The sequence below is a fragment of the Barbus barbus genome, assembly GCF_936440315.1.
Source record: "Barbus barbus genome assembly, chromosome: 18".
NCBI classification, from domain to species: domain Eukaryota; kingdom Metazoa; phylum Chordata; class Actinopteri; order Cypriniformes; family Cyprinidae; genus Barbus; species Barbus barbus.
In genome coordinates this window covers 20,118,576-20,141,458 of record NC_136746.1, presented here as the reverse complement: position 1 = coordinate 20,141,458, position 22,883 = coordinate 20,118,576, and the positions used below count along the sequence as shown (strand labels likewise).

General features: G+C 36.3%; 1 protein-coding gene across 4 annotated transcripts in view; it reads left to right on the top strand.

The window, feature by feature from the left end:
• The window catches only part of LOC306884775 (synaptotagmin-14-like), a 33,064-nt gene extending 10,782 nt beyond the window's left edge, over window positions 1-22,282 (top strand). Inside the window, exons 2-9 of one of the 4 annotated variants that reach the window (XM_079440963.1) lie at window positions 2,156-2,203; window positions 7,418-7,570; window positions 10,243-10,944; window positions 11,803-12,027; window positions 15,707-15,888; window positions 16,999-17,448; window positions 18,461-18,650; window positions 21,466-22,282. In XM_079440963.1, coding sequence (XP_079297089.1) covers window positions 10,383-10,944; window positions 11,803-12,027; window positions 15,707-15,888; window positions 16,999-17,448; window positions 18,461-18,650; window positions 21,466-21,779 — 1,923 coding nt within the window. In that variant the 5' untranslated portion in view covers window positions 2,156-2,203; window positions 7,418-7,570; window positions 10,243-10,382 and the 3' untranslated portion in view covers window positions 21,780-22,282. Of the gene's footprint in view, window positions 1-2,155; window positions 2,204-7,417; window positions 7,571-10,242; window positions 10,945-11,802; window positions 12,028-15,706; window positions 15,979-16,998; window positions 17,449-18,460; window positions 18,651-21,465 lie in introns of all 4 variants that reach the window. The other 3 variants (XM_079440962.1, XM_079440965.1, XM_079440964.1) reach the window with 3 other exon arrangements.
• The last annotated feature ends 601 nt before the right edge of the window (window positions 22,283-22,883 follow it).

Genomic DNA, 22,883 nt, shown 5'->3' with positions numbered 1-22,883 from the left:
TTATGTAATCTGATTATGTAATCCAGGTTACATGTAATCAGTTACTACCCAGACCTGACTGTAAGTGTTGTTAGATATTAAAACAATCAATGAAGGCCTTATGCCTTAAACCGTGTAAAGGCCCTTTTAAAATATTTATTACTCACAACAAATAGCAATAAAAACACAGCAATGCTTTCCCTGTTTGTCACTTTTTTTTTTATTTATACTTTTTGCATAATTTTTATATTATATAAATTTGTATTTTATAGTTTTATTTTAGTATTTATTCATTTATTATTATTATTTATTTATTTAGTATTATTAAAGGGGACCTATTATGCCCCTTTTTACAAGATGTAAAATAAGTCTCTGATGTCCCCAGAGCGTAAATGTGAAGTTTTAGCTCAATGTACCCCACAGATAAATTTTTATAGCTTGTTAAAATTGCCACTTTTAGGGTATAAGCTAAAACGCACTGATGAATGAGCTGTATCTCCCGGAGAAGAGGGCGGAGCTTCAAGAGCTCAAGCTCCAGCATTAGCAGTGCTAGCCTTTGCAAATAAACATTCCACTATTAGTACAAGCTTGTTATCTTTAGAGAAAATGTACTCTGTTTCAAAGTCAGTCATCTGATTATACTGTGCGTAATAAATTTGCGTTTATGAATTACACAGACGGGGAGCACGGCAGGATAAAAATAACAACATAGCCGGTCTCATGCTATCACAAACTTTATAAGTCCCATTTCTGATTATGAGCTTGACAACTTCAATCAATCGACTCATATTACTTTTATATGCAACTTTTAACTACCACATTCCTATTTAAGATCATTCTGGCAGCACCTGAAGGCAGCGTCAGTGAAAACAGGCAGAGACAATGATAGCTTTAGCAATTAGCCTTACAGAGTGCCAAGAAGCGGTTTCAGAAAAGCAATTTGTAAAACAAACGCGTGATACTTACTTTGTCTAAAGCTGACGTTCGCGCACGAAATGTTGGTATTGATGCCTAAACATTTAGGGGACATTACTGATTTTTTTCCGGGACATTTCCTTGGAAAATAATAACACTGTGGTTACATTTCCATTTCCTTGGAAATGTAACCACAGTGTCCTCGGCTCAGATGGGGGGAGATTACGTTCATTAGTGCATCCCAAAACACAACACTTGTAATGCCTCTTTGGCGCTGACATTGTATATATCTTCAGTAATGGCGGACTGCAGCTTCTCACTCAGGGCTGTGTTTATGCTAATAGGGCATGAACAGAGGGAGAATCTGAAACCGCTCGTTTGGAGAGACTGTTCATGATTTATTGGTTAAACACTGTGGCCACACAACTGTGTTCAAACACCTTATAAAAGTGATTTTTGCATAATAGGTCCCCTTTAAATTGCTTTGTTGCTTGAATTAAATTTTAATTAAAAATAGCAGCACCGATTCAAAGATTTTTCTCTTGTGTCAAGATAACCGGCAAGGGATAGTAGTAGCTTTTTATTTAATTTTTTCATTGATATGTTTATTATTGAAATGTTGTTGTTATATGCATGTGTTAATTTTATTTAATTTCTTTATTTTCTTAAATATGTGGGTAGATAGTATTTATAGAGTTGTAACTTTTTAGTTTTAGTTACTTTTTCTTATTTGTAAGTCGCTTTGGACAAAAGCGTCTGCTAAATGACAAAAGTAAAAAAGTAAAGAGTGTAAAGACCATCGACTCTACCGTGCGACTCCACCGGGCAGGGACACCGGCAAGGGATAGTAGTAGCTTTTTATTTAATTTTTTCATTGATATGTTTATTATTGAAATGTTGTTGTTATATGCATGTGTTAATTTTATTTAATTTCTTTATTTTCTTAAATATGTGGGTAGATAGTATTTATAGAGTTGTAACTTTTTAGTTTTAGTTACTTTTTCTTATTTGTAAGTCGCTTTGGACAAAAGCGTCTGCTAAATGACAAAAGTAAAGTAAAGTAAAGTGTCAAATCTCACATTGTTTCTTTGAAATCCATTTCATGGTTTTACAGTGTCCAGTGTTTTGTCAATGTGATAAAGTCTTGAACTGTCATGTGCATCAGTTATAAGTGTCTGTCTGTTTCTATCTTTGTGTCTCTGTTTAATGTGTTGTTGCATGTGTGTATTGTTTGTCATTAAATGTTGCTTTGTTTCTGCAGGTGGAGAGCGGAATTGTGGAGTACATGAGCTTATCTGCATCAGAAAAGGTAAGCGGCCAGTTTAAACATAAAATGGCTGCCACCTGTCCTGTACTGCTGCTTTGAACCCAGACATGGCACATTTAAGCTGGTCTGGACATATTTTGTTTGTTTTTTTGTTTTTTGCTTTCCATACTGAAAGAGACAGTTTTGATCTCTGTTCATGCCTATCCATGTCTTCTAAATGTTTTTGTGTCTATGTTGATGTCATTATTTGACCTTCTTTCAAGCACTTTCTTGTTGTATCTGTTATATTGAGCTTTCATATTTCAGTGTTTACCATCAGCCTTTTTGTTTTCTAATTGTGTATGTTGTCAAACCTAACTTTTTGTCCATTATCCTCTCTGAAAGATTGTTGTGGTTTTATTGATTCTTTAACTATCCTTGTGAAAAAGAAGAAAGGTTGCAAACCGTGTGTGAAGTAATGTTTAAAATGTGTATAAAAATAAAGATGATAGGTACGAGAAATATTTTTATTGTGCGGAAGAGAGAAACTAGATGTACTGAAGGCTTTCAGTGGATGAGACATTAAACATTTTGTTGGATAGTGCTGCTGTTTCTGAGTTCCTCAGGGGTTTGTCCAGCTGTCTTGTTTGTTATCGGCTGGCTGGCTTGTCTAGTGAGAGCTCAGTCTCCGCAGATTTAACAACATTAGTGAGGATCTGCGGTCCCAGTGTAATAAAGTCTCATGGTCCAGGTGTACCAGATGAGCACTGGGTCTCTGCAGAGCTGAACCCATCAGTACTGATGACCCTATTTAGACATGACTCTTCACACCAGTGTCCAGCGATTTAGTTTTTTGTCCAAGCCTAAATTACACATGTGGTCACATCTGCATTGACTGGAATCTCCCTTTATTTATCTAAACATTCACATTGTTTTTAATTAACATAATTGTATTATATCACTGTTGAGCTGTCCAAGAATACTTTCAGAAGACACGTTATTCACCACCTGTGTGTGTAATTTGTATAGTGTGTGTGTATTTGTGTTAGTTTGAACACTCCTCAGGCAACATCTGTCCATTGTCAGTCAAAGTCATAGGTGTTTGTTGACAGGCCATTCCTGCTGTGGCTAATGCTAGTTTCCTGACCGGTTATAGCTGAGATGAGTGTTATGGAGTGACTCACTAAAGTTGAGATGCTCCAAGCTTAAGTATTGTACATGTATTTGTGGTGAGACAGTAGTTTAGTTGTTTTAGAGTAGCTTTTCCAGTAGCAAGGTGCATTTCTAACCAGAAGCAGTATAGCATAACAAATTGCTCTATTATTGTTTTCAACACAGCTTTACAACCCTGTGAATTTCAATAGGCTAATTATCAAATATGTCCTAAATTGTCCTCCTCCTAATGATATGAAGCTTTGGGAAGTCTGGTGAATCAGTTCTTTTAAATGTTATTGGAGTTCCTATTTTATGTTTTGCCATAATATACGATGATATAATTTTTATTATGATAATTTTACAAAATGAGATGTATTGTATTACACATAATTATATCTTGCTGTCGTTTCATATACCAATGATGCTGTCTAATTTTATTGGTGTTTAGGGTATATTGATCGGTTTATATTACTTTGATTTCATAAACTGTGCATGGTATATCGCTATATCCAATTATCCTGTGTTTTAAAAAGAGAGTATTAAATTACCTCAGACTGCATTTTTATAGCTACTGTAGTTAGCTGAAGTAGCTTAACATGAACTGCACAGGGAAAAGAAGGAGAGAGACATGACAGTTTGGCATAATGAGAATGACAGAAAGCGGCATGAGAGAAGAAAAGAGGAACAGCTCTGCAGAAACTACACATTAGTGCTGTTTTATAATAAAAACACTAAGTTTAAACAGACTAATCTTAAATCCTTCTGGCCCATTGCTTGAAGATATTTTAATGTCCTTCAAAAGCAGAACGGTTTATAACATCTAGTAATGGAGGTGCTGCCTGCTCCCTCTCTATTCAAGTATGACTAGACATTGTGCGCACGCGTGTGTGTGTGTGTGTGTTTGCAGCATCATTTAGCAGACATATATGGTTGTGTTTCAGTTTGCACTGCAAAATATCACTCTATGAATGTACTCTTGTCTATGTGTGTGTGTGTGTGTGAGGGTGTTATGGCTGAGGGCATGTGCGTGGGCCTCTGAGAGCACTTATGGTCTGTTGTTATGTGGGAGTTTACAACAGTGTGCAATGTTTTTTGTGAGTGTTTTTGTGTCTGTAGTATTTTGTAATTCAGAGGTGGCTAAGCATCCTGACATGCTTTTACCTGTTTCTATAACAACAGAAGCAGACAACAGTATCTAAGAAGACAAATCCTAGCTATAATTGTACGATAATAATCTTCCATAACAAGATGCGCGAAGATGGTTATTTGAATCATTGCTATACACAAACTATCTGACATGTCACATTAAAGAAGTGTAAGCATGCATTCTTTTGAACAGATTTATTTGAGGTAGATGTGGTCACTATTGTTTTGGCTGTTTTAAGGGTAAGATGTAGTGTAGTTTGAGTTTCTCTCCTCCTTGGCCTGCTTTCTTTGGTTTGAATGGCTCAGCAGTGTCTTTACTCCAGATGCACCTGTTCTGTCCAGCTGTACTTTTCTCTAACCCAGATTCTGTCCTGGCAATGGTGATTTTCTGTCTGATGACCTGGATTTACATCAGAAATGCAGTTCTGCATTGTGCAACAGGTGTGCAGTCTTCTAACATGGACTCAAGGGGTTTTCTGTTTCACACACACCAGAAGCTTTCTTTCTTTCTTTCTTTCTTTCTTACTTTCACCCAATTGTAAATTATTAATCATTAAAATGTTTTTAAAAGAAATCTAATTGAACAAAAGTAAAAAAAAATTCAAAAGTCTCTGTTCATTGTAACCTCATGGGAAACAGTATCCAGCTTAACTTTAAGAATTCCTCATTTTTTGTCTACAGCAGAAAAGAAGTCATTCAGTTTTAGAATGACATTTTATTTTCAACGGTTCCTTCAAAACTGTACAGGTTTGAAAAGCCTACTGTAAATGTTCCTTCTTTGAGCACTGAGCTGTACCGAACGCGGTCTGTTTCTCCTGTCATCTCCCCTCTGTAAGTGTGTGGAGACTGACAGGAAGAACTCTGAGTACAGTGGATTATTTTGTCCTCTTACTGATGTCTGTGACTCAGGCCTCTTTGACTAAATTGGCATCTGACTGCAGGACTTTCAGAAGGCTTGCGACTAATGGATTTTTATCCATCTACTAGATGGTTAAATGCATATATTTCAAATAGAACATGAAAGAACAGAAACCAGAAATAATTATAAATGACAGAACAGAAAGATGAAACATGAGGGGGAAGAGGAGGCAAGTGGGTTATGAGGGAAATGTTTTCATTGCATTGATCATGAAACACACAGGCTGTAAATCAATTAGCATTACTAAAAATAGCATATGGAGGGAGAGCTGTTTTATAAGTGTTTGTTTGACCAGAATCACCTCAAACACTCGCCTACATTCAGAAACAGGCACAGAAATTAATGAAGTGTATTTTTGCATAGCAGTTATTGTATATTTTAGGTTGTTTATGAGTCTTGTATCTTTTGTAAATCTGTGAGTCATATACCAGTGCTACAGTATATAATAATTTATCCTGTTGTTCTTGTTCTCTTATGCTGTTGATGTCTTACCACAGTTTGTAATTGTTTAGATGTCAGGAAGCACTGTGACAAACATCAAAGAAAATTAGATTTCAAATTTCCATCAACCCACTACATTACCGTCGCATGCACACAAATGTATTGTGCACATGACTAGGCTAAACAAACAACAGACAGGTTCACAAAGTTTGCTGTTTTCTCAAGAATTTAACTAATTATGGTACTTTAGTAATGTCTGTCTCTTCACAGTGTACACCATGACAAAAGAGCATCATCATTTGCATTTGGTCATTGTATGTCCCGTGTTGTGACGTCCTGTTGCATGCTAAAAACAGCAGCAGCTAGCTAGATTACACAGTTAACTGGCTAAACAAGTTCAGTGACAGCAGGAACTCTGTTGCCATGGTTAAGAGCTGCTGTTATGTAACAAAATAAAAGAATGTGCCATGGAAAGATCTTTATTTTTTCACACTCTCTAATGGAACATTATGGATTCTGTCCATTCCGGCAAAGCAGTGACCCTGGCATAATGACTTTTGACCTCATCTTACCCTGATTGGCCTTTGGCAACATTTCAAAATTAATTCTTATCAATAAATCTGTAGTATGATTTATTAGCCTTAACCATTAGAGTTACCCCTGGCTTTACAGCCATAATAATATTTTGTATGGTTTCTACCAGTTACACATTTGAAGCTCATTTTAACCAGCACCCTAGAGATAACATAGATTTTAGTTTGAATTCCAAGGGGGGAAAAAGAGTGATATTCTAGATATCATATTCTAGATAGCCCTAATAGAGTGATTTAAAATAGAAGGATTTCTATTTTTAATATTTAACTCTGTTCCTGTCAGACCCTGTGGGACAGAGAGGCTGATGGGACAGAATCACATTGCATAATTTGTGTGAATAATTCACACTTACTCTTGCAGAATGGGTGTGTGTGTAACTTTAGAGTCAAATTCACACACACCAAAAGCTGTGATTCAGTTCAGTGCAGAAATCAAGTGGGAAACCAACCGGCTGGAACTGGGTCATTTCTCTGTCATCCTGAGATATATGGCCACAAAGAGCAGAACTAGCAGATAGTCTTGCAGTTACATTCTATCATCTCTTTGGCTTTTGATGAGTGAAGGAAGGTGATCAGGTTAAACCCTTTTGCACCCATTGTGAACATTTCATCTTTACTCTGTTTCTGCATGGCTGGTCTCTTTCTCTCAGTAATGTCTAGACTAAAGCCTCACTCTTTATTTTTAAGTGCTGCTCAGACTGATCTGTGATTGTCTTTTAAAGCAGATTTCTGCTTGATCTAGGATCAGTGGATCAAAGTAATGAATAATATGAATATGTTCTCACTGTCACACAAAACATATTTCAACATTTGAATTTCCAGAACTGGATATTCAAGGAAATTAAAAAGTAATGGAAACCCAATTTGGTTTGAAATCCGAATTTGAATGCTGATCATCAGACAGTAATCCCAACTGACTGAAAAGATCATGAAAACATCCCAGAAATTCTTCTGTCTCATTCCATCTTATTTTCAATGTACCTTATTGGAGTAATAAATAAATCTCTCTCTTTCTCTCCACAGTGTCTCCTGAGGCTCTGGGGTTCCTGTCTGGCATTGGTGTGTTCATCTTTCTTGTGATTGTACTCTTTCTTTACCTCAATAACAAACTATCCCTTGAGAGTGCCAACCAACTGTCCAGCCTTGACCAGTACAGAAAGAGCACAGAGCCAGCAGGTTTGTCGCTGTTTTTCTGCGATTGTGTGTGTATAATATCCAGTACAGTGACCGCTGTATTTGGACAGATGAGCCATATTTATAACTTATAATATATAATGAATTATATACACTACTGTTCAAACATTTGGGGACAGTAATAAAAATCAATTAATGTTTGTTTTTTATTATTTGATCTAAAATGACAGGAAATATATTTATAATGTTAAATATAGTTAGTTTTTTTTTTTTTTTTTTTTTTTTTTTTTTACTTTCAGCATAAGAGACTTCTTTCAAAAACATTGTAAAAAAAAATTCCTACCACCCCCAAACTTTTGAACTGTAGTATATTTTGAACTTGACCTGCTGCGACACCTGTGTAAATTTGAAGGAAACTGAACATTTGTTTTCAGCCAGTTTCAGTGTTTTGTGTCTAGAAGTGTACAAAATACTTTTTAGGGTCACTGTAAAAGAAGGTTTTTGTTTTGTAACTGCAGATATTATTAGTTCTAAAGCGAGTATTGATTGTTTTTCCCGTGGTGAATTGGTTGAGGTTTAGTATGAATTATGAGACCAAATCGTGGTGTTTTTTAAGCTGAGAGGTCCAGGATAACATGAGTCCAAATTCCAAAACACTGTGGGATAGTCTCCAGAGAGGTAATTATCTACTAAGCTCCAGATCAGAGTCTGTGAGAATTACTAACAGAGCTTAATTGGCACCACTTAGACGATGGAGAGGTTTCTTAGTGACGATTTTGGTGGAGTGGAATTCTGGGATATGCTACACACTCCTTCCTGTTTGTCGGTCAGGCACAGTGACGTGCTGAGCTGATCAGCTTGTGATCTTTAGTGCCGGATGTTGATCGGGGGGGACAGATGCCACGGGCCAATTATTAGATAAATAGTTTGTGTAACGAATGTGTGTGTGTGTGTGTGTGTGTGTGTGTGTGTGTGTGTGTGTCTGAAAATGAACGAACGGATCATGCAACATCCCCTGACAGAAAATATGGGCAGAAATCCAAACACACTCAGGATCAAACGTCTACATTGTCAATATATATGCACATACACACTTGCACAATAAAACTGGCTTGGATAAACTCAATGAACCATGCACATTTATACACACAACTACCTTTTGTTTAAACCATAAAGCACTCAATCACACCTACACACTTATACTGTTGACAGGGGCACTTGATGCCCACGCACACACATCCTACAGACAGGTTCTTGATCCAGGCATCACTGAGCTGCCCACACACAGCGCTTTACATAACTCTGCTCAGCATCAGAATCAGTGGCATAATCAGAATGACATTTACTGGAGAAGTATGTTTGCACTTAATTGACCCGGTGAGCCTATGACAAAGCACAATAAACATGGCTGTGTAAATGAAATTGTAAAGTTATAGCATAGTGCAGTGGTTCTTCATTAACTGGCAAGTTGTGATATAAAACGGCATGTTTATTTAGGTAGGGTTTCATGAACAGCAGAACAAAACAATGCTGAAATGTGAATATAAACTGAATTGAACATTACAATTTATATTACAGATCCTTTCAAAAGTTCAGGTCCTGTAAGATAGTTTAATGTTTCTTAAAGTCTCTAATGCTCAAGGCTGCATTTATTTGACCAAAAATACAGTACAATCAGTAATATTGTGAAATATTACATTTAAAAATAAGTTTTTTATTTAATTTTTTTTTTATGTAATCCTGTAATGTTAGTCGTGTCACACGATCCTTCAGAAATCATTCTGATATACTCATTTGCTGCTTAAACATTTCTTACTATTCTTATTATAATTATCAATGTTGAAGACAGTAGCTTAATATTTTTGTGGAAACCATGATCAGGATTCTTTCGTGAAAACAAAGTTCAAAAGAACAATTAATGCGCATTGTTGCAGTATTAATCCTTTCAGTATTGGTATCTTTCTTTGTTTCTGGCCCAAACCTTTAAACTATATATACTGTGTATATATATATAGTCATTTAGTGTCTTGCTGTGCTGTATGTCTGTATGTGCAGTCGAGGGTAATGTCAGACTGGCAGTTTTTCATGTCTCTGCTCTGACGTCCTGCAGGGATGCTGGCCATGATTCCTCTTTCACAGTCAAAATGGATGTGAGGTCATTTATGTATTAAGCCAAAAAGCAGGACACGCTCTTCAGCACAATTATGATAGAGGATATTCAACCTTACACCCTGCCAGAAAGGAGCTCCATTGTGGCATTCTCTGTCTAAAAAAATATCAACAGAACTCCTTTGCCCTCTGTCTCAGGGGAGCATCTACTTTGCTGCCAAATTTATCAGACTCTAGTAGAGTAAATTTGCTGGACAAAATTTACAGCTGCATAAACTACAATCATTATACATAATTACAATTATACGTCGTAACATGCGCACATCTGATTGTGCTCAAAGGCAATTTGGCTTATTCCTGCTTTGAGTCTGTGTGTGATTTGTGGCTGATTTTGAAAAAGCATAAATTACTGACATGATGATGTGAGATGTGACCTGTCTGACTTGCCTCACCTGTGAAGCAGTTGTTTGAGTCATATATCTCAACTCCTAGGAGACTTTGTCCTGTAATTTAACTGCTTTATGAATCATGAGTTTATAAATATGGAAATTTAGTGTTATTTGATCATTTGTTTCCTTTTTCATTTCTTTTTTTTTTTCTTTTAGGTGCTCAGATCATTTTTGTTTAAAATGTTTTTGCCATTTGAAGTAGTTTTTAACTGTAGATTTTGAGCACTCTACATGATCCAGTGATCAGACATATATTCATCATAAATTGACCAATCAAACCTGCCATCCATGGCAGCATGGCATTTTTTAAGAGCTTCCAGCAAAGTCTCCCCTCCATCTCTGCCGTGTTGGAATCGGTGTCAGAAAAGGTTGATGACCTGGCTTATGCGCTGAGTGATGTCACATTCACGGTGAGCGGAGAACTCGCTGAGCATGTCAACACCATCATCCACAAAGTCCAGGCCAAGGAGCTGAAGAGGATTCGTAAGAAAGAGGCGGAAGAGAAGGAGGCTGCTGCACGGCAGGCTCAGGAAAGAGATCCTTTTCTGGGTAGGACTGAAATCCAGACCCAGGCTGCATGTGGCCTAGTGAAGGACCCTGAGCCTCAGACTACAGACAACGACACCAGTACACTGCTGTTTACTGAGACTTTCTCTACAGAAAGCGACCTCTCACAGAATCCTGACACTCTGAAAGAAAATTTCAAAGTGCAAAATGGTGCCGATGCAACTTCCATACTACAACAAAATGGATCCTGTGTTAAAGAAAGAACAGAGTCCACTAAACTAAAAACATGTAGAAGCCCAGCAGATGGTTGTGAGGAGACAAAATCTAATAATAGTGAGAGACCTGCTGAAGGTGAGAGGATAAGGCTTCTGACTTTTCCCTCAGTTATCTGAAATTCACTGGATGACTGTCTAAAAAAGGGAGCCACCACCTTTTCTTTCTTTAAAGTCCACCTGGACTCTTTCAAACTGATCTGGGGCTGTCCGCTCTCTTCATCTGGTGGGAATGACCTTCGCTGCGGTTAAAATGCTGCTTCCCTTTCCCTCCCTTTTATCTATGAGAAAACTCTCTGCGGTGACTATGTATCTCTATTTCATGCTTTTCACCATCTCTTATTCCTCTTCTGTGTAAAAATACAGGGTATTTGGTTTTCCTTCTTTAGCATAAATTATTAATGCATGTCACTGCCATTCTTGGCCTCTAAAACATCAAATTTCCACAGATGTTTATTTATATTTTGGCTAAAATATGACTGTATTACCTGAATGCTGCTTATTATGTGAGAATGTTTTAAATGGTTAAACTATATCGCCCTCTAGTGTTTGTGCTGAAGATTAAGAGTTAAAAATCTGTGGGGTTTGAGGTATGGCAATGTTACAGAAATGCTAAACAGGCATGAGGATATACATTATCTGTAAAGTAATATACATGAAGAGTTTTTTTATTGATTGAATTCCCCTAGTTTAAGAATTTAAATGACATTATATATAAATCTTTATACAGTTATTTCACTTTTCTATCATCTTTATTACAAAAGTATATTTATCGAGTCATTACTTTATTGCACATTTTCTCTTCTTTTGTGACCTTTATCTGGTGACATACCAGTGCTACAAAATAGGTTGTTGAGAAAAGGTGGAGAACATTTGACACATTGTTCATGTTGTTTTTAAATTGTCCCCCTTTCTTTCCTTGTTTTCTTTGTCTCAGATAAGAGCTATGTGAATGCAGACTATCACTGCTCGTCGTCAGACAGTGATGATGAGGTGATTGGCCAGTACCAGGAGGCCGTGTCTCGATCACAGGGTCTCCAGGGTGGTTCAGCGGGGACTAACTCACGCCACCAGAAGGGCTATGGCTGGGACACACGGCAGAAATACTGCCCCCTAGCGGCTGAATATGATGGCTACAGCAGCGAGGCCTCAGCAGATGATGGTAAATTTACACCTCACACAAAAAACTGCTTTCTGACAGCACATGAGACATTTATGTGGGGTGAAAGTGAAGTTTAATGCTCATTGTGAAAGGGGAGAGTGATTGTTTGTTTGTTTTTTGAAGGGTTATTACTTTTCATTAAAAGTGATGTATGCCATGGTCAAATAGGAAACTCTGTGTGCCAAAATGGGTTCCTAAATGTTTGGGGTCTAAGATTTTTTTCATGTTTTAGAAAGACGTTTCTTCTGCTCACCAAGGCTGCATTTATTTGATCAAAAAATACAGTAAAAAAAAACAGTAATGTTGTGAAATACTAGTACAATTTTAAATACCTGCTTTCTGTTTGAACATATCTTAAAATGTGGTGGGAAATCTGAATTTACTCCAGTCTTTAGTGTCACATGATCCTTCAGAAATCATTCTAATATGCTGATGTGATATTCAAGAAACATTTCATGTTTTTAATGTCTCTTTTGATCAATGTAATGTGCCTTTGCTGAATAAAAGTATTTATTTCTTTAAAAAAAAAAAAAAAAAATCGCACTGACCCTAAAATTTTGAACAGTAGTGTGATGTGTAAGTGTGATTTGTGTATATGTATGATTTGGCATCTGTGATGACTGGCTAATGCAAATAGAATGGAACCCAAATAAAACCATGCTTTTCCATTACACCAGATGGCGCTGCTTAACTACTTATCTTCTGCTGGGGGATGTTTGTTTTTCACTGGAATTCAGTTTTTATTTAAGAACAGGCAGCAACAGACACTGTAGAAAAATCTGAATGAAACCTGTTTTCAATAAAAATGACTGTGGGTTGCTCTTTCTCTGGCAGGAGTGATTCTTACAGAGAGCAAAGGGTTTAGATCATGAGATATCAAATGAATTAGAACTGTTCTGGAAGAACACATTTTTGTGTAAGAAGCCAGAATAAACTTTTTCTCCTTTCTTATAAACAAACACATTCTCTTCCACCACACACTAGTTTAACTCGCACAACTACAGTATAAAGAAAGATGAGAAAACCGAGTAAGAGAGTTCTTGGCTCTGTTCTGCTTCTTACGGAAAAGGAGATTATCATGTTATTCTGTGTTTTGGATGAAGACGATTGTCTCTGCTTTTATATCCAACAGATATTATTGTAACCGGTTTGAGTTGTCTGCAATTTCTGCTGGCATCATTGCAGATACTCCAGTAAACAGAGTAGAGATATTACAGAGGGCTATGAAGCGAAAGAATGAAAATGTGTCAAAGGGAAGGGCTGTCAGAAAGAAAAAAGCAGGAAGCTGGTGGATATGTCTCTCTGATTTCCCTCTCTGTTTCTGTGAACTACTGCACAGAGAGACAGATAGAGCTGCATGCTTTTCTCGTGAGCTGTTTTCCTGGAGGCAGGAGAGGCTGTAGCCTCAGGCCATCTGTATAATACATGAGGAGCTAACACACACACACACATTTACATATACACACTCATATTGCTTGACTGCTCGCAAACACATAAAAAACACACACAAAATCATACTGTGCAGACATACCGACATTCGTACACTCATACATAACAAGTGAGCCGAGTGTTTGTTAACTTGAAAATCAAGTTAACTGAGCCATAAATGACATGTTCCTAATCGCTCAGTGAAGTCCTGATGATACTGAATTTTATAGCTATGGCATATATTCTGGCATTCAGATCAAACTGAAACATGAGAGATGTCTGACATGAGAGTTGATCAAAACATCAGAGATATAGGCACACTCTCTCATACACACAGACAGACATTCCTCTTGCTCTTGTTCATAGCCGGAGGTTGAAAATGCTGCAGTGTTTATGATCAAAGACATCATTCAGCATTGAGGCACAGAAGGCGAGCGGACATGCTCCTCCGTCATCTTAATCATAGTGATGTTTCTTTCCTCCATCCTCATTCAAAGTGAATTTTGATTCCGAGTTGCCATCTTTTGTACTGTCATATCTTGATACTTCTGTTTTCGGGTTATGAAATGTTTAAAACAAAGAAATATTGTGATGTAATATTTCTGATTCTGCTCTATTTCCAAGTCATAAGTAAATTTGTTGCTGCAGAACGTGTCAGCATTTGGATTTACATAATCAGCTCAAGTGCATATAAGTGCATATATATAAAGCATTATTAATAATAACAATTTGAAAAGTTAAACTGCAAAAACGGTTTATTTTTGTTAGAAATTATAACTTCACTTTTATAACAATAATTATTATTATTTATTTCATAATAATTATAGTTGTTGTTCACAAGTAATAACAATAATCATTTTTATTACAATTTTATTATCAGCCTAATTTGAAACTGGGAAACAGATAAATAATAATAATAATAGTTTAATCATTTCTGTTACAAAATGTATTATCAGCATAATAATTTATAAAGTTAAGCTGCAAAATCAGTTGTTGTTTTTGTTGTTAGTAGTAATAATTGTTGCTGTTGTTTGATTCACTGAAGAAGGCTTGCTGCCAAAACTTCTGATTGTTTGCTCTGTTGCAAAATTACAATAAATTGAAAGTGATTAAGAAGATTAAGCTAGTGCGGAACCCTTACTTGAATATGATGTTGTTGTTGTTGTTGTTTGCAAATAATAACAATAATATTTTTATTACAAATTGTATTATCAGCATAATTTGAAACTGGGAAATACAATAATAATAATAATACTAATGCTTTATCATTATTCTATATGTATAATATATAGAATATATAATAACCTCTATTTATTATTACATTTTCAATTATTATCCTAATAATCCAATTGGTAACCAAATGAGAAATAATGAAAAATATTATTACTGAGAACTAATATCTAGGAAGTGAGGGAGTTTAGAGAAAGTGGATAACTAATCCCCCACTTGAAAATTCACAGCGTCAGCAATGTCTCTTCCCAATAGTCAGAACCAGTTACCCCAGCCACACTCCAACAGAAGCGTGTGTGTGTGTGTGTGTGTGTGTGTGTGAGAAAGAGAGAGAGAGAATGCACTGTATTTATGAGATCGCTAAATCTTCCTGTCCTGACCAGCTGCATGTTACTATAGCAGAAGCCACTTGATTCATTCTCTTTACAATGCAGGTAAATCAGGCCACGTTTTGCCATTCTTCTCAATTTCAGAGTCTCACAGAGCCTCTAGCAGAATCAGCATATCCTCTAATTTTCTTCATTTTCTGCATTTGAAATGATGAAACACACGGATTTGTTTTATTTAATTATGCACATAGACATGCACAGTGATTTGTAGCTCTTGAAGGACAACTGAATGATTTATGAAGATGCAGGTGTAAGGGATATTCTTACTACACTGTGTGTAAAATCAGGTTTTGACCTTTTCTTGAGATGAGCTTAGGGTTACAAAGCTTTGAATGCCATATAACAAGTTGGATCATAAATTACAAGCCTAATAGATACTGTGCTGGTCTCCTAAAAACACAAAGCCTGCAGCTTCAGTCTCATGTGAGAATGAATTATATTGAGTTACTGAGATCCCAATCCTGCTTCATTCTGCCCTTGTGCAGAGATAATTTGACTCCAGTTAATGCACTTTCTAAGAATTAAAGATGATATCTACCATTTCACATCACACTTTTTTGCTTTTTCATATTGCTTGAGAACATTGAGCTAAATGGCGCTAAATGCATCTCTCTCACTTTGCTCCACATCAGTAAACTGTATCCAGCGGATGAGACGGACTCCACCACTGGATGAGCTGCAGCCTCCACCCTATCAGGATGAGAATGGGTCACCACGCATGTCGTGCACACCCTCGGACCTGGGCGATGCCAAATGTGACCTTTCCCATGGGAGCGAGAGCCCCAGACACAGCTATGGAAAATGTCCAAGTGAGGTCAGCGGAGCACAGGAAACAGAGAGTTTTCTTAACAAGGGCTATGAAGAAGATGTACCCAGTGACAGCACTGCTGTGCTCAGCCCAGAGGTGTGTGTTTCAGCAAAGAAATCTGAATATACAAAAATCACTTACTGGAAAAATGAAAATCCCTCTTTACCAAATATGATGTTTTTATGACTGGTTTTGTGGTCCAGGGTCACAAATAGTCCTGAAAAAATGTATCATGGTTTCAAATGTATCATAGTTACAAATAGTATTTCAATTAAATATTATTATGAACACTGATAATAATAATAATAATAATTTTATTTTTAAAATTGTTTTTTTTTTTTTTTTTTTTTTTTAAACAAGATTCTAGAATATATATTCTTTTTTTTGAAGGGCAAGTAATGGTGAAAGGATTTTCAAATGATCTGTGTATTTGGACTGAGCAAATTTAGATATGTAAATGGTGATTCTCTGTTCTCTGCCACAGTGATATGGGCTAAATTCATTTGGCAACTGAAATATCAAAGATTCAAGTCCTTTTTTTGTAAGCTATATTCAAAATTCCCTCAATCCCCTCAATTTTAAAAGACAGTCATTTAAAAACTTTCAAACTGTTTTATTGTGAGAAGCTCATTTTGATTGGTCTTTATTAGTTTAGTTTACCTCTCAGTTGTTAGGGCATTGCTGTCACGGGTAATTAGCTAAAGTACTTTAATGGTTTCATAACCTTGACATCACATGCATACAAACACAGATGCATGCACTAATGGCTTCATAATTTAATATGCATGTGCTGTAGACACCTCCGTAATAATTGATATGTTTACAGCAGTGTGATGCAGCACTGAACGTACTGAGCCACATCCTCTGTCTAACTTTGATATATGAATGGTAGCAATAAAAATCCTAGCCATCAGTCATTGAAAATATCTTCATCCATCATGGAATTTGTCATAACTGTCTGTTTTTAGTATTCAAGCAGTCATATAAGAGCTCATAAAAATGTAAACTCCTGCACAGGTACCATATTAATCTACTTACCATGCACTACTTCGAGTCTCAGATGGTAACTGTTACTCCCTCTAAATCTCTTCCTTTTTCTGTCAATCATCTCTGTAGAATCTGTCTGCACGTGGATCGGCGGCTCGGCTTCCCAAAGGTTACGACCCTGAGCCTCTCGCTCATTATGGAACTCTCGATGTCATCTTCGACTACGATTCGTCTGACCAGCGTCTGTTCGTCACGATAACGGCGCTGACAGACATTCCTTCTGTCAAACGCACGGGTAACATCTCCTGGCAGGTGCATCTGGTGCTGCTGCCCACCAAAAAACAGAGGGCCAAAACCATCATCCAGCGTGGCCCCTGCCCCATCTTCACAGAGACATTTCATTTCAGCCATATCGAGTCGGAAATGATCGGTAACTACGCCGTCCGGTTCCGCTTGTACAGCATCCGCAGGATGAAGAAGGAGAAGGCTCTCGGAGAGAAGGTGTTCTACCTCACCAAACTCAACCTGCAGGGCAAGATGTCGGTCCCCATCATTCTGGACCCCTGCTGCAACATACCTGTGAGTGTGATCAGATGTGATGTCTTTTCAAGAGAAATTATCAGCATAATGCAAAAAAAAGGTATTAAAAATTAAATGTGTATATTACGGAGCCCCTTAGAGCTCATGGTGGTGGAAAGATTTCGGGGTGGGTGAAAAAAATTCGGGGTGGGAGGAAAACATATTTTTCAAAGATGTTTGCTTTGCGAGAGAACGCAAAAGATTTGAAAAATATTTTTTCCTCCCACCCCAAATTTTTTTCACCCACCCCGAAATCTTCCCACCACTATGAGCTCTTAGGGGCTCCGTAGTATATAGATAGAAAGACTTTTTTATTTTATATGTATGCGTGTATATATATATATATATATATATATATATATATATATATATATATATATAATTTTTTTTTTTTTTTTTAAAGAAATTAACACCGTACTTTTGTTCAGCAATGATGCATTCAATTTATCAAAAGTGCCACTAAAACAAGTATTATAATGTTACAAATGATTTATATTTCAAATAAATGCTGTTTTTTTATTACTTTTCAGTAATTAAATAGTCCTGAAAAAATGTATCACGGTTTCAAATGTATCATAGTTTCAAATAATAATCAGGACAACTGTTTGACTGATAATATTTTTATGAATATTGATAAGGAGAAGAAATTACTCTTGAAAACAGCGTATTCAAATATTTGTTTTCATGTCCTTAGTGCTGTTGTGGCCTTGTCTGTTTTCATATTCTGACTGCCTCCAAGTATTAATTGATGGTTGTGTTTCTGTATTTAAATAAGCACCATAACATAATGCCCCCCCCCTTTTTTTTCTTTTTTTAAATTAAAGTCTGTAACTTTTTTTTTTATTATTATTATAATACGCAATGTGACACTGAAAACTGGAATGTATATATGTATATACACACACACATAATATTACTGTATACTGAAGTGTGTATATATACAGTATATATTTATATAGAGTACTGTATTTGTATGTATATATATATACCAAAGATTATGTGTGTGTCCCAGGGCAGTGACTCTCAGGCAAGCGTGTCAGACGTATCGTGCAGCGAGACAGCCTCGTCGTTCCCATCTGCTGGTCAGGGATCGGCTCCGGAGATCCTGCTGGGGCTTGTGTACAACGCCACTACAGGACGTCTCTCTGTGGAGGTCATCAAGGGAAGCCACTTTAAAAACCTGGCAGCAAATAAACCTCCCAGTGAGTCCAAAAGCTGTTTAACGTGATTGGTTTAGATAGCCATTCCACCATCAGATCAGTCTTGCATTTCCTGTATCATCTTATATAAAGTTTGCAGGATCAAAGTGTCACCTCTCACCTTTGACCCCAAAGGTGCTCCGTCTTTCTTTGTCTCTCCATAATTTCCCATCACCCTTCTGATAAACGCTGCCTTAAATGCCCTCCTAACCTTCCCAAAGCTTCCGTCACACTTCAGTCCAAGAGCGCAATATAAGAGCCTTCAGAAAGCACTCATAACTGCTCATAAATACCATCATGTCATGAAACGACATTCACACTATAGTTTCAGATAGCGTTATGAAACGTGATGAAGGCTGCATGTTTCTCTTATGCATTGGCCCTTAATCTGAAGTGATGCATTGTGCTTTATGAACACGTTACATCTGACCTAATGTGATGTCATTGGACCTTCAGACCTTTTGACCTGCTCTTTTTCTCCTGCTGTTGTTGATATTCTCTCTTTCTCCCTGATGTCTGCCCATCCCCTCTGCTCTTGCTGTCACTCCTCTCCTGTTGTCAGATGGTTTGTTCTGTTGTCTAAAGCACTTGATAGGTGGGCAGGTGTACATAATCCGAGGTGAGTTTTCTGTGGCTACCTTTATCAGCATCGGACGCTGTTCATCCATCTTTCTGTTTTCACGCTTCCTCTCTTCATTATCGATCCTTCTACATGGATGCTGAAGGTTTGAGCAGTGTAAAAGGTTTGAATTAGTGTAAAACTCAATACAGAAGGAAGATTCAGAAAACATTTGAAAGATGTTATCCATTCAGTCTTCATCCATGGAGAAGGTTAAAACGCTGTTATTTTAGACGTTATGTTGGATGGTATGCTGTTATTTTCTGCATGCATCCCCTAACCATGTGTCATTTTCTTTAATGTTTGGATTTTTTTTTTATACATTTAAAAGATCATTTGCTTGGATCATTTAAATATTTCCTGTTGTGTGACTGGTAGTGGCCAGAAAGATGTAGAAGTCTTTGTAGACTTGTGAGTGTTTCATCTGTGTTTGGAGACTGTGGAAAATTTTTAGATTTTTTTAACAAAATACATTTTTGTGGCTCTCACTGCTAACTTAAGATATTAATTAAATAAGTTTAAAACACCATTATTATTGTTAAATGTAATAAATCTGTATTATTATATTTATTATTTTAATAATAATCAAATAATAATAATGTGATATTTTTTTAATATTTTGTTTTGGCTTTATTTCAGTGACAACAATTATGTAAATGTGATCTTTCTATCTTTCTTCATTAATATGATTTTTATGAAATATAAATTAGTCTAACATGGTATACATTTTATACTCTTTTTACATGTATTTACATGCAATATGTATAATGGTTTTAAAATATATTCTATATAATCATATTTTAAAATATATAATAGCTTTTATATTTTGGGTAGATGCATTGCAAGGGCATCGTCATATTTGGGATACAAAAACTGCAAAAGGAAAATATACAGAAGATATGTAATCCTAGTGCAAAAATATGAAAGCAATTGTCTATAAATAACTTCAGCAATTCAGATGACCAGGATTTTAGGCAATGGGACATAGTGTAGACAACTAGAAGCTGATTTCTATAGCTGTGATGGAAGTGTTCAGATTTCTGAATAACTGCATCACAGAGTCTAATCAACCCTCTCAACCTTTAATGAAATCCTTTCACATTCAGCTTGAGGAGCTGGTGATGATTTCCTCAGTGTCAGGTATGAGTCTGTGTTCCCATCTCTGAAATCAGCGCTTCTTTAGCTCGGCTCTTCTATTAGTTGGAAAAATAGAGGAGAGTGAAACATTTTCTTGAAAACGCAGCAGGATAACTCCACAGGAAGCCCGCACTCGATGACTCGTGGAACAGAAGCGTCGCCCTGACACAGAGAATACCAACGTCTGTTGTATTGTGGTGTATTCAGGCAGGGCAGCAGAAAGCACGCTCAGAGGAGTTCAACTGCGCTCTGAATTAAACCTGGTGAAAGGCCTGAAGCTACGGTAGAGTCTGCTCTGAATGCATCTGTAGAGTCACAGTTCAAAAGGTTCTGAAAGGAGAAGACAGAGGAGTGACTCAATTATTAATCAGTGAGCATTGATTCGTGCCGAGCGTTAATGCAAAGAAGAAACTGAATGGCCCATTTTCAGCCAATAAATTTCATCCTGTATTAATGAATGGCATAATCAATTGCTTTTCAGATAAATTGAGAGATTGAAGCGTTGCCATGCTGGAAACGTTGTGTTGAAAACCTCCATGCTGGCAGAGGAACTGTACCACAATGCTATATCCTGTTACTTAATTTAACGTCCCAACTTCCAAACCTACAATTTTTGTAATAGTATTATCTTTTTGTAATTTATTTCTCCCAGCTGAAAACTGTTATTATTTTTTGTATTTTGTGTGTAGTTTTGCTGTAAAAAATGTCTAAACTGCCTTAAGGTATATTTATTTTTTATAACTTTATCTTGTCACTAGAATAAATCTAACAAAACTCTGAGATTTGCCATTAAAAATAAAAAAATCCCAATCGTAAAAATAAATAATTGCATTATATTATATTATATGTTATGTTATATTTCTTAATAATAGATTAAATATTGAAATTTATATTTACAAAAAGATATTTGAATATTTAAAAGATATTTTTACTGGAAAACAAAATCAAAATACTGATTAGGAAAATTTCTGTAAGGAAAGTCATTTCAAATTTCTCTTGATCAAATCAAGTCTTTTTGACTGATTTGATCCTAAATGTTTTCTGCTTGACATCCTGTTTCAGACACATACGTAAAGCTGACTCTGCTGAACTCAATGGGTCAAGAGATGTCCAAGTGCAAGACGTCCATTTGCCGAGGCCAACCTAACCCCACCTACAAGGAGACCTTTGTGTTCCAAGTAGCTCTGTTCCAGCTCTCTGACGTCACGCTCATCCTGTCGGTCTACAACAAGCGCAGCATGAAACGGAAGGAGATGATTGGCTGGATCTCTCTAGGGCTGAACAGCTCTGGGGAGGAGGAGCTGACGCACTGGACACAGATGAAGGAATCGAAGGGACAACAGGTGTGTCGATGGCACAGTCTTTTGGAGTCCTAGAATGTCCACAAGTGATGGTAATGATGTGTGTAATGGCGTGGGTGACAGAGAGCAGGTCAAGCCCTCGAACTGCCCCAAGACGACAGAGCTGGCCCACATTGCAGTGCATTATGAGAAACGTGAGTAGTTCTGGGGATGTAATCTGCTCTCCTTCCCAATGCACTGTGGGAAACGGGTTAGAGAAAATGGTGAGAACAGGGTTAGCGATGCCAGACCGTTAATGAAGGAAACAGTAATGAGACAGAATTATTTCGATATTTATTTGTATATTTCTGACTTGATGTTTCTATTTTTGTTCAGCTTAAGATGGGGTTGGGTTATTCAACATGTGATCAGATTTTCTAGATCGTGTTCTAATAAGGGATTTAGTTCATTCCACTTTGAAATGTACTGAGAGTGCCAATCCAGACTTCACCACATACAGCCTGTCATCCAGCGTTATGTGTCAGCTATTTCATTTCCCTCATTCTGAATTTAATACTTGGAAATCAGAAACACACCACAAAACAAATAAAAAAATATTCTTTCATTCTCAATGTAACATTAACAGCCAATAAGGGTAGAACTTTTGTTTTAACTATACTTTTCTACACACACCTTAATATAATAATAATAATGATGTATTATATATAATAAGATATTTATAACACTTTATACATATTACAATACCATTATAATAAAAGTATTAATTAGTAAAAAAATATTTGTTTACATATACAATCATGATATGAAACACATTTTTAAAACTCATTTTTAAATCTACTGGAAATCCTGTAAAACAGAAGCATTTCCTTATTTATTTTTTATTTATAATATTTTAACATGCATTATAGAAGAAATCTCTTAAATCCCTTCAAATCATTTGAATAAAGTAATATAATGTCAATACAAAATTGGTGATAATCGAACTATGCAATATTATCCAAAATGTTTATAACCCTTTTCATAAATGAATACCCTTATAATAAAAGTATGAATTATTATGTAAAAAATATAAAGTATCTAAATTATTTGTTGACAAATACAATCATATGAAACACATTATAAAACTTTTTTTTAAATCTACTGTGCACGGAAACCCTGTAAAACAGAAGCATTTCCTTA